This window comes from Equus przewalskii, chromosome 15 (assembly GCF_037783145.1).
Source record: "Equus przewalskii isolate Varuska chromosome 15, EquPr2, whole genome shotgun sequence".
NCBI lineage: Eukaryota > Metazoa > Chordata > Mammalia > Perissodactyla > Equidae > Equus > Equus przewalskii.
This window is the reverse complement of record NC_091845.1, coordinates 43,576,816-43,591,902: the sequence shown is the minus strand read 5'-3', so window position 1 is coordinate 43,591,902 and position 15,087 is coordinate 43,576,816. Positions and strand designations below refer to the sequence as shown.

The following is a 15,087-nucleotide window of genomic DNA, read 5'->3' as shown; positions in this document are numbered from 1 at the left end:
CAAATGGAGGTAATTTTTTTGCCTCAGTCAACGATGCCAAAAGTTAGAAAAGGGAAAAGAGCAGTTACTTATTTGCCTAATTTCATCTGTAGCAGTTTCTACGAGTAATCAATGTTACAGGAACGAAATAAAGCTAATAGTAAAAAACTCAAGCTGATAGTGGAGAATATTTAAGGTTTGAAAATAGCCAGATATTGAAGGGGCCAAAGTCGAAAAAAAAAAGCAAACTGGATAAGAGAAATTTCTAAAAATCAGCTATATTTATGTAAGGAAAACCAAAGGACATACTTCAATAAAACCTTTAAAATCTGTAGTTCTCAACGGAGAGTCTTGCTGAGGCCTGAGCTCTGCGGGCGGATCCGCTGAGCCAGCCTCGCCCCCTCCCAGGGGGTTGGGGGGTCCCAGACCGCGGAGAGGGGGAGGCGTGGGGCGGCCGGGCGCATGCGCGCGTCCTCCAGCCGCCCTCGCTCCTCGTCCTCCAGCTCCAGGATCCAGCGCGTGCTCAGTCGCCCTTCGTTCCCCGCCCTCCCTCCTGACCCGCGGGCCAGGCCCCGCCACCTGCGGCCCAGTCCTTTTCCGACTACCTCCGGCCTACTCCTTTCTATCTTGGAGTGCTCATTCGCGCCTCCTAAAGCTCTCAGCGGAGAGCGCGGAGCCCCTCCGGCCGGGCGGTAAGGAGGCAGAGGGGCCGGGGCTTCAAAGCTGCAGGGAAGGCGGGGCGGTCACCTGGGCGCTGACGTCAGCGCGGGCAGAGTCCCGCCAAGGCTTTTAACCCGCGGCTCTGCCGCGCGCAGGCGCTCCAGGGAGGAAGGCCTGGCACGCTTCAGCCAATGAGCCGGTCCCGGTGCCCGTACCCGCCTAGAGCGACCCGCCGCGGGAGGCGCCGGATGGACGAATGGAGCAGTGCCCGCCGGGCTGAGATTTCAGGGCTGGGGGCTCAGAGAGCACTGCGGGTAGGAGCCTGTCCGCTAGCGGGTCGAGCGCGGGCGGGACCGCCGGGCCCTGTGGCGCGCGCTCGTCTGCTGGGCCGGCGCCCCGGTGCGCATGCGCCCCCGCACAGCCGAGCGCGCCCCCGCACAGCCCTGCGGGAGGAGTGGCGGTCCTCCCTCCCTGTCCTGGGTGGGAGGTGGAACAAGTCGGAAGAAGCCCTCGAGGCGGACCCTTGCCAGAACTGTAAGAAGCAGGTGGGGAGGGGCTCCCGTTGTGCCTTCAGGCCGGTCGGGGCGGAAAGAGGAGTCGGGGCGGGCAGCGCGCGGAGTCACCTTAGCGCGACGTGCTAACTTTTGAACTGAAGCGCTGCCAGGGGCCGGGAGGATCCGCTTCGCATCTGTTCTAACTTGAGAGGAGAAACCGAAGACGGTTTAGGTTGTGTTGTTTCCGACTATAATAGCTCCCCGAAGTCTGACTTATCATAGACAATTGTTATGATTCAAATCTCATAGCAAAAGATTTAGAAAAGGAAGCTAAAGAATCTAGCTGTTTCGCTCTAGCTGTAATTTAATTTATCTAATAGGACTTCCTGCTTTTGCTTTTTCTTTGCCTTTTTCCTTTCCCTAAGAAGTATTCAACTGAAAAGAAATGAAAAATTGCCTGCTTTTATCCCTCCCTGATGGAACAAACTGCTTTTTAAATCCTTACAAGATAGTTACTAAGAGAAGTCACATTTTAAATCAGAGTAGCCTGAGGATATTAACCTTGTTAAAATAAGTTACTTCCAAATAGAAATTGTGCCAAATGGCCAAAGATCAATCCTAGGACCTCTATTTGGCAAATACTGTTTCTGTATCTATCAAAAGTAATTTAAACGAAACAGTTTTTCTTAAATAACCCATAATTTGGTTTTTCCACCAATTTAGATATCTCTATCAAATTTGATTTGAAACTTCACGGAAGACTTAATGCCTCACTTAGCACATAATTTAGGTTAAAATCGGAAATTTTCATTTTATGAAATAGAAGCTAACATCACTATTAAATGGATTACAGCACCCACTTACAATGGTTTGTAAATGAATTGTGTCCTTTCGTATCTTCCACCCTCCATCCAAAGAGGACACCATCTCCTTGGAAAAGACCTTCCAGAGCCCCCTATTCTAACTGTAGCACCTGGGAGTTTCCCATAATACTCTCCATGGCTGTATTATTTCCTTTACTGCATTGTTTGGTAGTTATCTACCTGTGTCTGGTTTTCCACTCCCTCCTTCTCTCCTAGACTGTAAGTTTTTGGAGAAATGAATTGTCTTAATGTTTTTCTATTCCCAATATTTTGCATAGAGCTTGGCACTTAAGTGCTTGATAAATACCTGTTGATGAACTGGGTGAATCAAGAACCTGGAATGCCTCCTGAGTCTGATAAGACAGTATAACCTTTTTAGTTATCTTGTCGCATAACCAGAGGCCTTTTCTCAATGGGAGGGGAGGGAGCTACCTTCAATATGTACAAGAACCACTCGTGTAAGAATTTGTCTGAAGACAGGAACCCTCCAGTTGACCTGGGTGCCGCAGGCTTTCACACTGTTTCTCACTAGCAAATGAGAGCACCCTATTCTCCTCTGAAGCAGTTTAATTTGTATGTTAAAAGCATTTTTTTTAATTTTTAAGAATATATGTCACATGTTCATTGTAAATTAACTAGGAAATAAGTAAAGAATTAAAGCACTTAATATTCTACCACTTAGAGATAGCCAGTTAAAGATTGCATATGTATCTCCTTCTAGTCTTTGCAAGCATTCAGCCTTGTATCTGTGCTCTCTTAAGTAAGTCTAGATTATTCCTGTTACTTCATGAGGAAGTTTAGTGAGAATTCAGTCCATCACAGGTAGCATTGAACCTTTAAATAGTCCAAATGGTTCTTTTTTTTCTCACTATATCTCCATTTGGTCCCAGAAATATTCAAATTAGTAGGAATATTTCCTAGATACGTGTATTTGTCTCAACAAAATATCAAGGTAAATAAAAGGTCAAATAAAATCACTTTTTTAAACATTTAAATGAATACCTATAAACACAGTCTGTATCCCAGAGACTTTTGCCACACGATTCAATGAGAAAATAAAGTGAGGAATGCATTGTTGTTTGAAAATGCACTTTCTTTAAAACGTAATTCCTAATCTTTCTTTAAAATACGTTTCCATCATTCTATTAATGGCATTTATGCTTCATTACATATATTAACTGCATCATGAAAAATTTTTTTTAGGCATTTTCATTGCTTAAGATTTGACAGAATAGGACCTTAGCCCTGAAGTGGTTTGTTTTGAGAGAATATGCTGCTCAGCAGTTCTCTGTAAGAATGGAATAATGGAGAGGAGAAAGCTCAGAGCTTGCTAAGTAAAGGGAAAAAGAATTTTTTACCTGGTGATTATTGTGTGAATAATGTGGTGTTTCAAGACAATAAAGGACTGCTCGTAGGATTTTTTAAATCACTATCTCAGTTGACATGGAGACCATAATGTAATTGAATGTCTTGCTAAAATCTAAATTATTGGAAAAGTTCATGTGATTCAAATCTTCCCCCCCTTTTATTTGCTTAACTTTTTTAAAAAATAAACTTTATTTTTTAGAGAGATTTTAGGTTCACAGCAAAATTGATCAAAGTACAGAGAGTTCCTGTGTAGCTCCTGCCCCCCTACACACACAGCCTTCCACACCTGAGTGGCACATTTGTTACAGTCAGTGAACTGATGTTGACACACCATTATCACCCAAAGTCCATAGTTTACATTAGGGGTCACTCTTGGTGGTGTACATTCCATGAGTTTGGACAAATGTGTAATGCCATATACCCACATTATAGCATCATACAGAGTAGTTTCACTGCCCCTAAACGTCCTCTGTGCTCCGCCCATTCATCCCTCCCTCCCTCCCCGCTAACGTCTGACAACCACTGATCCTTTTACTGTCTCCATAGTTTTGCCTTTTCCAGAATGTCACATAGTTGGAATCATAATCTTTTCAGATTGGCTTCTTTCACTTAGTTATATGCATTTAAATTTCCTTCATGTTCTTTCATGGCTTGATGGCTTTTAAAAAAAATGTTTTATTTAATTTATTTAAACTAAAAAAAAAAACCCAAACAGTTCACTCATTTCTGCTACTTCTCACCCCCTGCCTTTTGCAACCACCAGTCTGTTCGCTGTATCTATGAGCTTGGGTGTGTTTTGTTTTGTTGTATATCCCACCTATGAGAGAGATCATACAATATTTGTCTTTCTCTTTCTGACTTATTTCACTTAGCATAATGCCCTCAGGGTCCATCCATGTTGTTGCAAATGGCAAGATTTCATTCTTTTTTACAATTTCTTTATTCACTCATCATCAATTGATGGACTCAGGTTGTCTCCATATCGTGGCTATTGTAAGTGCTGCAATGAACATAAGGTGGCATATATTTTTTCAAATTCGTGTTTTCATTTTCTTCAAGTAAATGTGCAGAAGTAGAATTGCTGGATCATGTGGTAGTTCTATTTTTAATTTTTTGAGGATCCTCCATACTGTTTTCCATAGTGGTTGCACCAATTTAAATTCCCACCAGTAGTGTACAAGGTTTTCCTTCTCTCCACATCCTTGACACCACTTATGTCTTATCTTTTTGATAATAGCCATTCTCACAGATGTGAGGTGATATCTCATTGTGGTTTTGATTTGCTTTTCCCTGATGATTAGTGGTGTTGAGCATCTTTTCATGTACCTGTTGGCCATCTGTATGTCTCCTTTGGAAAAATGTCTGTTTAGATCTTCTGCCTATTTTTTAATCAGGTTGCTTGTTTTGTTGCTATAGAGTTGCATGAGTTCCTTTTATATTTTGGATATTAGCCCCTTATTAGATATATAACTTGCAATTATCTTCTCCTATTTAGTAGGTTGCCTTTCATTTTGTTGGTGGTTTCTTTTGCTGTGCGGAGGCTTTTCAGTTCGCCCTAGTCCCACTTGTTTCTTTTTGCTTTTGTTGCCTTTGCTTTTGATATCATATTCGAAAGTCGTCACCAAGACCCATGTTAAGGAGCCTACCATCTATGTGTTCCAGGAGTTTGATGGTTTCAGGTCTTATGTTCAAATCTTTAATCCATTTTGAGTTAACTTTTGTGTATGGTGTAAAATAATGGTCCAGTTTCATTCTTTTGCATGTGGCTGTCCAATTTTCCCAACGCCATTTATTGAAGAGACCGTCCTTCCCTCATTGTATAGTCTTGGCTCCTTTCTTCTAAATTAATTGACCATATGTGCATGGGTTATTTCTGGGCTGTTTTGTCCCATTGGTGTCTGTTTTCACGCCAGTACTATACTGTTTTAATTACTGTCGCTTTGGAAGTTTCCTCCATATCTTTCTGTGGCTTGATGTCTCTCTTTTTAGTGCTGAATAGTGTTGCATGGTCTGGATGTACTGCAATTTATTGATCCATTCACCTACTGAAGGACATCTTGGTTGCTCCCAAGTTTTGGCAATTATGAATAAAGCTTCTATAAACATCCGTGGGCAGGTTTCTTTGTAGACATAAGTTTTCACTGCATTTGGGTAAATACCAAGGAGTTTGATTGGTGGATTGTGTAATAAGAGTATGTTTAGTTTTGTAAGAAATGCCAAACTGTCTTCCAAAGTGGCTGTACCATTTTGGATTCCCACCAGTAGTGAATGAAAGTTCCTGTTGGTCCACATCCTCACCAGCATTTAATGTTGTGAGTATTTTGGATTTTGGTCACTCTAATAGATGTGTAGTGGTATCTCGTTGTTTGAATTTGCAATTCCCTAATGATGTATCATATTGAACATCTTTTCATATGATTATTTGCCATCTGTATATATTCTTTCCTGAGGGGTCTATTCAGGTCTTTGACCTGTTTTTTAATCAGATTGTTCATTTTCTTATTGTTGAATTTTAAAGATTTTTTTGTATAGTTTGGGTAACAGTTCTGTTTCAGATATATATATCTTTTGCGAATATTTTGTCCCAGTCCGTGACTTGTCTTCTCATTCTCCCTACTTTATCTTTTGCAGAGCACAAATTTTTAATTTTAGTGAAGCTCAGTTTATTAATTCCTTCTTTCATGGATCATGCCTTTGGTGTTGTATCTAAAAAATCATCAACATACCCAAAGTCATCTGGAGTTTTCCCCGTGTTATCTTCTAGGAGTTTTACAGCTTTATATACATTTAGGTCTATGATTCATTTTGATTTAATTTTTGTGAAGGGTGTAAGGTCTGTGACTACAATAATTTTTTTGCACATGGATGCCCAGCTGTTCAAGCACCATTTGTTGAACAGATTTTCTTTGCTCCAATGTATTGCCTTTGCTCGTTTGTCGAAGATCAGTTGACCATGTTTATGCGGGTCTATTTCTGGGCTGTCCGTTCTGCTCCCCTGAGCTATTTGCCTGCTCTTTCAGCAGTGCCACACTGTCTTAATTGCTGTAGCCTGAAGTCAGGTAGTGTCAGTCCTCCAGCTGTGTTGTTCTGCAATATCGAGTTGGCTATTCTGAGCCTTTTGCCTCTCCAGATAAACTTTAGAATGAGTTTATCAAAATAAAATAACTGCCTGGAATTTTTATTGGGATTGCATCGAATCTGTAGATCAAGTTGGAAAGAGCTGACATCTTGACAATATTGAGTCTTCTTGTCCATGAACGTAAAATCGCTCTCCATTTATTTAATTCTTTGATTTCTTTCATCTGAGTTTTGTAGTTTTCCTCATATAGATCTTGTACATATTTTGTTAGATTTTATAGCTAAGTATATCATTTTGGGGGGTGCTAAAGTAAATGGTAAAGTTTTTAATTTCAAATTCCACTTGTTCATTACTGGTATCTGCTTAACTTTTTAAGCAATTAATGGATGCCTGGAAGTTGACATACATATATATTCAGAAATGTTTTGCCACCTGAGACCTGTGAGGAGGTAAGCTTCGTGTTCCAATCTGTAATTAGTATTGGGGGGGAAATCTATTATGCATTTGGCTAATTTTAATTTATTGTTATTTTTTAGATTCTAAAGTTATTTTATATTATGATAGAGGGCAGGAACAAAAAAAGAAAACAATTTGTATCAATATCCAGGTCCTCCAAGAGTCCATTCAGAGCAGAAAGTAAAAAGAATACCAGCTTTTTTAAAAAGTTCAGTGTGAAAAGTTTAAGGAAAGATAAAGTTTCTCCTTAACAGTTTTTATCGTGTTGCCCTCAAGTCTATTGCTGTCATATGGAAAATCACTTCACATTTAAATTGTATAGTAAGGCCATTTGACTACCCTGTTTGCTATTTATATATTTATAATCTAAATCCTATCAACTTCAAGAAAGGATTTAAGGACTTCAGCAATATAAATTTAATTGGCATACTGTAGTAGGCATATCTAGAGTAACTGAAATAGAGATCAGAAGTCCTATAGAAAAAGAAGTCATTGTGTTAAAAAGCAGAAATGATTAAACAATTACTCAAGCTTCAGATTTAGTCCTGGCTTCTATGGTAGCCAAGTAAAAGGGAAAGGAAATAAGGTGTTCGTTTGGCTCAAAATATATAACTAAAATACACTTTGACTTGTTACGTAAAAGTGATGTGTGTGGGCCAGCCTGGTGGCGCAACGGTTAAGTTCTCAGGTTCTGCTTTGGCGGCCCAGGGTTCACCAGTTCAGATCCCGAGTGTGGACCTATGCACCGCTTGTCAAGCCATGCTGTGGCAGGCGTCCCACATAAAATAGAGGAAGATGGGCACGGATATTAGCTCAGGGCCCGTCTTCCTCAGCGAAAAGAGGAGGATTGGCAACAGATGTTAGCTCAGGGCTAATCTTCCTCAAAAAAAAAAGATTATATGTGAAGTTTTAGGTTATTAAAACATATTTGGCAATAATTAGTACCTTTAAATAACTATTCTGTACATGATATTTCAGTAAATAGTTACTGTTAAAAGGAAGTTCTTTAGGGGAAACAGACTCCACCAACTCAGTATATGACAAGGATTATCAAACAATGGGATACTTTCTTTGATTGAATCTATGACACAATTGTTTAAAAAAAAGGAACAAGAGAAAGATTGAAAAACAAAGAGACTGAGATTCTGGACAATGCCCCGAAAAGTTGTTCTTCTGCAGACTTGGAGACTTTCTTCATGTTGTGGTATCTTTCAATAATGTTCAACCACAGAAAACTAGGGTAAAGTACTGTGTTGTCATGCTCTAATACAAGGAGGGACCATGGGAGCCTGGAAGAATGAGCTTCGTGACTTCCAGTAGGCTGTTTCCTTCAGCGATGCTTGCCTCCTCACGCCCTGCCGCTGACAGGCAGGGGATAGTCGTCACTGCATAAAAGAGCCATCCCTTTCCAGCTTGTTTGATCCCAGCCTTCAGAAAACTATGTTTTCATCATAACCCTAAAGTAAAAGTTTCGTAACAGTAGTACTCTTGCCACACACACTATGCAATGGTGTTTTCTGTGTCTTTTTTTTTTTCAGTGTTGGTCATGGCCTAGTAAGTTGATTTCACAACACTGTGGAACATGAGAAACTCTGCTCTAGAGTAATTGCAGTGCAAATTCTTTTGTCGTTAATTAGAAATCAAGTCATATGCTTTAAGTACAAAATAGATACGAGTAGTAACATTCTCTCACTTCTGTCGGTCGTGCACTGTTCTAATGGCTGTACATTTTTTTTTTTTTAAAGATTTTATTATTTCCTTTTTCTCCCCAACACCCCCCGGTACATAGTTGTATATTCTTCATTGTGGATTCTTCTAGTTGTGGTATGTGGGACGCTGCCTCAGCGTGGTTTGATGAGCAGTGCCATGTCCACACCCAGGATTCAAACCAATGAAACACTGGGCCGCCTGCAGCGGAGCACGCGAAGTTAACCACTCGGTCACGGGGCCAGCCCCCTCTAATGGCTGTACATTTGATTTAACTCAAGGCAGTATTGCTCTTATCAGTAGGAGAACTTCATTTTTTAAAAAGTCCACATTATTTGACAAATTTCTCACATTACATAGTCTGTGTTCTACAAAAATTAGAAGTAAATTATACATATATTTTAAATGTACTTGAGATATTTATGATTTAAAGAAACTCTCTAGGGCAGGGATCAGCAGACTGTGGTCCTTGAGCCAAATTGTCCCAGGGCCAGGGCCAGTTTATGTAAATAAAGTTGTATCTGAGCACAACCATGCTTATTCGTTTGCCTGTTGCCCATGGCCGCTTTCCCGCTACAACAGCAAAGTTGCATAGTCACGACACAGACCATGTGGCCCACAAAACCTAAAATATTTACTCTGTGACTCTTTACAGAATAACTTTGCTGTCCCCTGTTCTAGTAATTCCTTTTTCCAAAATCTAATCCTTTTATAAATCCAGATTTTCATGTACTGAATTTGCTCAATTTAAAATAACACAATGTTGGTTTTGATTTTATTTTCCTTGGTTTCGTGTTCCTTGATTTGATTCAGTTTCCTTTCGTTCAATACCCACTATACATTCATTTTAACATTTCATACATTATCAATAATACCTGTGCCAGACCCTGTGGTGTGGCCGCCATAAGATACTGATTGAGTTCTCCTGCCCCTGTGGGTCCGCCACTGGATTTGCCCTGAGGCCACACTTCCTGGCCTGTCAGTGACTGAGCAGAGTAGGGATACTAAGTCAGGCTTGTTCCAGCAAGACACAGGACTCCTCCAGTGGGTGACTGGCTCAAGGACTCCCCACTGGCATGACTGAACCCTTCTGGGAACTCTGCTGCAGCTCAAGACTTCCTACCCAATACTCCTCCCTTTCTTCTCTCCTTCTACAGATATCAGGCCTGAGTCGTGGTCTGAAAGCTCTCCCTACCTTCTCCTCCCTTCGAAATAGTTCTCTTGCCCCTCTAATCCTGTCTTGGCCTCTGCTTTTCAACAGACCCAACTAACACACTCGACAACAACAAATACGTGTAAAACATGTTTACCGTTCTAAAGGATGCAGTGATAGTTGAGGAGGATGGGTAGATGGAAGGAAAGAACAGATGAAAATATTTATACATTATGGTACTATGTTCCAAATATGTGAGACACACCATTTCTTTTTTTAGAGTTTAAAAGAGGGAGAGACTATAATGAGGATACAAAAGCAAAAGTTCTGGGGGAAATGGGTACATGCCTCCACAGTAATTGTTTAGTGAGTGAGTACAATTTGGATAGGTGGAAGTAGGGGAAAGGGGGCATGTATTAGGGCTTAGAAGTCATGTAGAAGAAAGGGAAGGAGGAAGGATCATTGGGGGCTGGAACCAAGCGTTGCTATAAGGAGTGCTTGGAGATGAAGCTGGAAAGATAGATTGGAAATAACTATAGAGCACTTGAAATACCAGACTAGGGAGGGGATTTTATTCTGCAGAAGCTGAAACACCATCAGAGGTGTTTTAGTAAGGAATACAGTGATACTGGGATTTTAGGAAAATTAACCTGTGTACAATATGGTTAGGGAAAAGAGACAGGAGAGTAGACTGATTATGAGGCTCTGCAGTCCAATTTCCTGGTGATAATTGGTAGCAGAGAACATGGAAAGAAGGATTGATTTCAAAGGACATTTAAGGTGAGAAGAAACAACGAGGCTTCAAGACTCACTGAACATGAGTTGGGGATGGTGAGCCAGTTTGGGCAGCAGTAAATTTGAGGTTTTGTGCTTTGGCAGCATTGAGAACAGTGGTGCCACAATGACAGAAATAAGGAAGATAATCCTGGGTTGAACTGTCTAACTGCTTCCTTGCCTTCTGTATCCATGCTGAGTTTAGAAGGAAAATAATGACCTTTGCTCCTTTTTTTAGACATGTAAAATTTGAGAGGCTGCCAGGACAGCTAAGTGTCTGCCAGACGTTTGGAAATGAGAACTGAAGCTCAGATGGGGAATAAGTGGAGTTGTCACTAACATTGACTTATTGCCACGTATTGAAGACTTCAATACCTGTATTAGTGTTTCCTTTATTGTTCGAATTCCTGTTATAATCCTTAATCCACAGCCTGTATGTTGAGTTTATAAAAGGTTTAGATAATACACAAAAATCAAAACAAAAAGTAATCTGAAAATAGTTGATGGTCTCAAGATTGTTAAAAAAAAAACATCTTCAGAAATGATTCTGTATTCTCTACCATTTTAAAAATATAAAACCTTCCCAAAGACCCAGTCCACCTAATATATGAGACAAAAGTGTGTACAATGTTTAGACTTCTTTATAGGCCATGATAGAATGGAAAAGGTAAATTACGACATTCAAACACAGACGTCATGGAAGTGCTTCCCAAAAACTGTGAATAACTGGATTTAAAACTGTACTTAAAGAAACACTCTCAGGTGAGTTATGCCAAAATTTAAGAATGAGATTGTCAAGTTATCCAACTAGAATAATTTTAGCATGCTAATAATGAGGAAGTATACTGAGACATTGTGTATCTTTTTAAGCATTATAATTCTCAAAATATTTTTCACTATAAAGAAAAGATTACACTATTGGATAGTGAGGGTTTTTTTAGCTGAAGAAGATAGTGAAAATTGCTATGAGTTGCAGTGAAGCCAGTTAACAATTCAAAGTTGGATTTTTGAGGGGAAATTTTATTATTAATATTATTTTCTCACAATGCTTTAGAATTTTTGGAAATTATGTGGTATTCACTGCTTATTAAAACTTATGTAGATTTCAGAAGATCACAAAGTATTGACTATTGGTTTCTATCTTGTTTCTATGGTCTTTTCCATATTTTAATGTTACTGTCGCTTTATGCACTGGGGATTTGTGTGTGTGAGTGCCTCATGAATAATAGATCCACATCTCTTCAACAGGTTGTGTCTGGAGAAGATATTTCCACGCTGGTTTCTCTACTCAAGAGCTTTATCAGGAGCTGAAGCAGTCAATGCCTTGAGGCCATTCTATTTTGCAGTACATCCAGATTTCTTTGGACAGCACCCCAGAGAAAGGGTAAACTTTTTTTTTTTTTTTAAGCTTTAGTCTACATTTCTGTTTAGTTTATTTACCTTTGTTACGATATAGTACAGAGAGTTCTGTAAATTTGGATTGTTTTGTCGTCGTGATATAATCAGTGTTTTGAACTAATTTGAAATGTAGATACTAAAAACTGAAAATATAACTATTGTTTTTTATGAAATGTGAGAGAATAGAAAATATATATATGTATTGGTCTCTGCCCCTGGTTCCTGACACAAAGCTCCTAAAACCCTTCTAATTTTCTAGGAGCATCTGTTGTTCTGATATTTGTCTTTGATCGCGTCCCTGGCACAGGGCTCCTAAAACCCTTGTAAATTCCTAAGTGATAAGAGCACTAGGAGCATCTTTTGTTCTAATGAGGTGACTCTGGGTGGGCTCCTGGATGTCTCCTAGATGGTCACTGGTCACTGGAAAGAACAAACCATCATTAGGAGCTTGGAATTTTCACCTCCACACCTCATCCTCCAGAGAAGAAAGGAGGACCAGAAATGAAGATAATAATTGATCACGCCTGCTTGAGGCAGCCTGCATAAAATCCCAATAGTCCATGGTTCAAGGAGCTTCCGGGTTGGTAAACACGTACACACCAGGAGGGTGGTGCCCCCTGGCTCCATGGTGACAGAAGCTTCTGTGTTCAGGACCTTCTCACATACCCTGTGTATCTCTTCTTCTGGCTGTTCATCCGAAGTCTTTATCATATCCTTTAATAAACTGGTAACGGTAACTGTTTCCCTGAGATCTGTGAGCTACTCTGGCAAATTAACAGAAGCCAAGGAAGAGGTCATTGGAACCTCCGATCTATAGGCACTCGGTCAGAAGCTCAGGTGATATGCTACGCTTCTGACTGGCTTCTGAAGTGTGTGTGTGTTTCAGGGGGTGGGGGCAGTCTTGTGGGACTGAACTCGTAACCTATGGGATCTGATGCTACCTCCAAGTATATAGTGTCAGAATTGGGTTAAACTGTAGGACACCCAGCTATCACAGAGAACTGCTTGTTGTGGGGGAAAACCTGCACACATTTGGTGACCAGAAGTGTCAGAAATGAAGTGTTCCGTGTGAATAGTAAAGGAGACACACAGGAGACAGACTGAATTGGGTTTTTACTTTAAATGAAAGCTGTCATTTTTTATGCAGGCAATAAAGCTATCATATAAACTCTTTCCAGTATTACAGTTTTCCAGTTTTCTGTACCAGTTTTTAGAGTAAAATTGGGGGTTTGAAAGAAAATTTATGGCCTCTGTTACGGTGCTAAATCCCTTTTATAAGGATGATACCGGGAGGTTTTTCGATGCCCTAATGGTCTTCCTTTATGTTGCATGCTCTGGTCCACTTCCCTACAGCACCAGTCAGTGTGTGCTCAGGGAATGCACACGTTAGGAAAAATAGCTTAGGATAAACTTAGTTAGGAAGGCTAATATTTTTTAACATTAGATAGTATATTACAAAGCCAAATACTTTGGAATTATCTCATTGGTTCTTTTTATCTTCCATAACATTGATACCTAGTTTAACACTAAAAGGAATGAAAAACTCTTGAAAACTAGAACATTATTATACTCCTTTTTTCTACTTGCAGTGGGAAAAAAAAGTCAATTTTCCTTCTTTGCTCTAAGAAAATATTCTGATTCTGATATTTGGTATATATATTGGCTATTGAAAGTCAGATCCTTTCTAAGTAATTAGTAAGTTGAATCAACAGAAAAATATCCACTACCTTGAGGATGTATTAATAACCTAAAGTTTTTAAACCCAACATGTATGAGAAGATTAAGCCTAGCAGTAGGTGAATGTTTTCCCTCCTCTACCAGTGTATCTTGTTTTTATCAAAACTTCTGTTTGCTGTAAAAGGTGAACTCAGCAGGCTTGGGTTACTTAAACCCTGCGCGTTCTAGAGAGATGCCTGGCTTCACTCCTGGCCCTTGACTTCCTCCTGGGAGATGAGCTCTGAGCCCTTAGAATATCCTGCCTGACAAGGATGTTGTTGTGTGCCTGAGGCCTTGGACCTGTGAGATAGTTTCTGCTAACAATGTGATTTAGGGTGAACACCTGTTTTCTCATGTGGGAGTCCTCTGTGGGCGCTGGAGACTCACTAGCAAAGGTCAGTCACATGGGTGCTACATACCTACATGACTGAGTCCCAGTAAAACCCTGGACACCAAGGCTTGGATGGGCTTCCTTGGGTTGGCGGCACTTCTCATCTGTTGTCGCACATCATTGCTGGAATTAAGCCCTGTCTGAACAACTCCACTGGGGAGGACAGCTGGAACCTTGTACCTGGTCTCTCCTGGTCTCCACCCTATGCGCCTTTTGCCTTTGCTGATTTTAGTCTGCATCCTTTTGCTGTAATAAACCATAACTGTGAGTATACCAGCTTTTCTGAGTTCTTGTAAATCCTTCTAGCCAATCATTGAACCTGAGAGTAGTCTTGGGGACCCCCAATGCACTATGCATTGGATGTAATTGTTGTGGTCAATTTATATTTTCATTTACTCTTTCAGCTTGTGTTTGAGTGCCTACTCTGTGCCAAGCCTTTGCACTAGCTGCTCCCTCTGCTCGGATCTTCCTTCCCCCAGACATCCCCCAGAAGCTCATCCAAGCTTTGGTGTTCAAGGTCTTATTGGGGGGTTAGTCATGTAGAATGGCTTGACCTTTACTTTCTTGTTTCACTGCCTCTTTTGGGGGCAGCTCTTCCAGAATGCCCTATTTAGAAGGGGCACCGCTTCCTTCCTGCCTGGTACCCCCCTGACCCCTTCTCCTGCAGTACTTTTCTCTTGTCCTGTTTTTCCCTTTCCAGGGACCGTATTTACCTACTTATTACATTTATTATTTATTTTTCTCCCCTCACTGAAATGTGAGATCCATGAAGGCGGTTCGCTGTTCTTGTCACCACACGTTCAGTTCAGTCTTCTTCCCACTCTTACAGGACGCGCTTGCCCCTGTTCTAAGGGAAACAGACTTACAGTCCCATCTAGTCATGGCGTCAGGCCAGGATCTCAGAGTGAAGCACAAATGTTGTTTATCCTCCTCATTTTAATTCATTTTTAAAATATGTAAAACATTTATAGATTCAAAAGCCAAAACTAAATACAAAGTTTACTCTGAAGTCTTACTCCCATCCCTATTTCCATTACCCCGTGCCTGTT

General features: G+C 40.5%; 1 protein-coding gene across 9 annotated transcripts in view; it reads left to right on the top strand.

Annotated features, from left to right (window-relative positions):
* The first annotated feature begins 445 nt into the window (after positions 1-445).
* TCAIM (T cell activation inhibitor, mitochondrial) overlaps positions 446-15,087 on the top strand; it is a 44,622-nt gene continuing 29,980 nt past the window's right edge. Inside the window, exons 1-3 of one of the 9 annotated variants that reach the window (XM_008527982.2) lie at positions 446-671; positions 6,820-6,892; positions 11,782-11,917. In XM_008527982.2, the coding sequence (XP_008526204.2) occupies positions 6,864-6,892; positions 11,782-11,917 (165 nt within the window). In that variant the 5' untranslated portion in view covers positions 446-671; positions 6,820-6,863. Of the gene's footprint in view, positions 1,366-6,819; positions 6,893-11,781; positions 11,918-15,087 lie in introns of all 9 variants that reach the window. The other 8 variants (XM_008527979.2, XR_011527482.1, XM_008527980.2 and 5 more) reach the window with 8 other exon arrangements.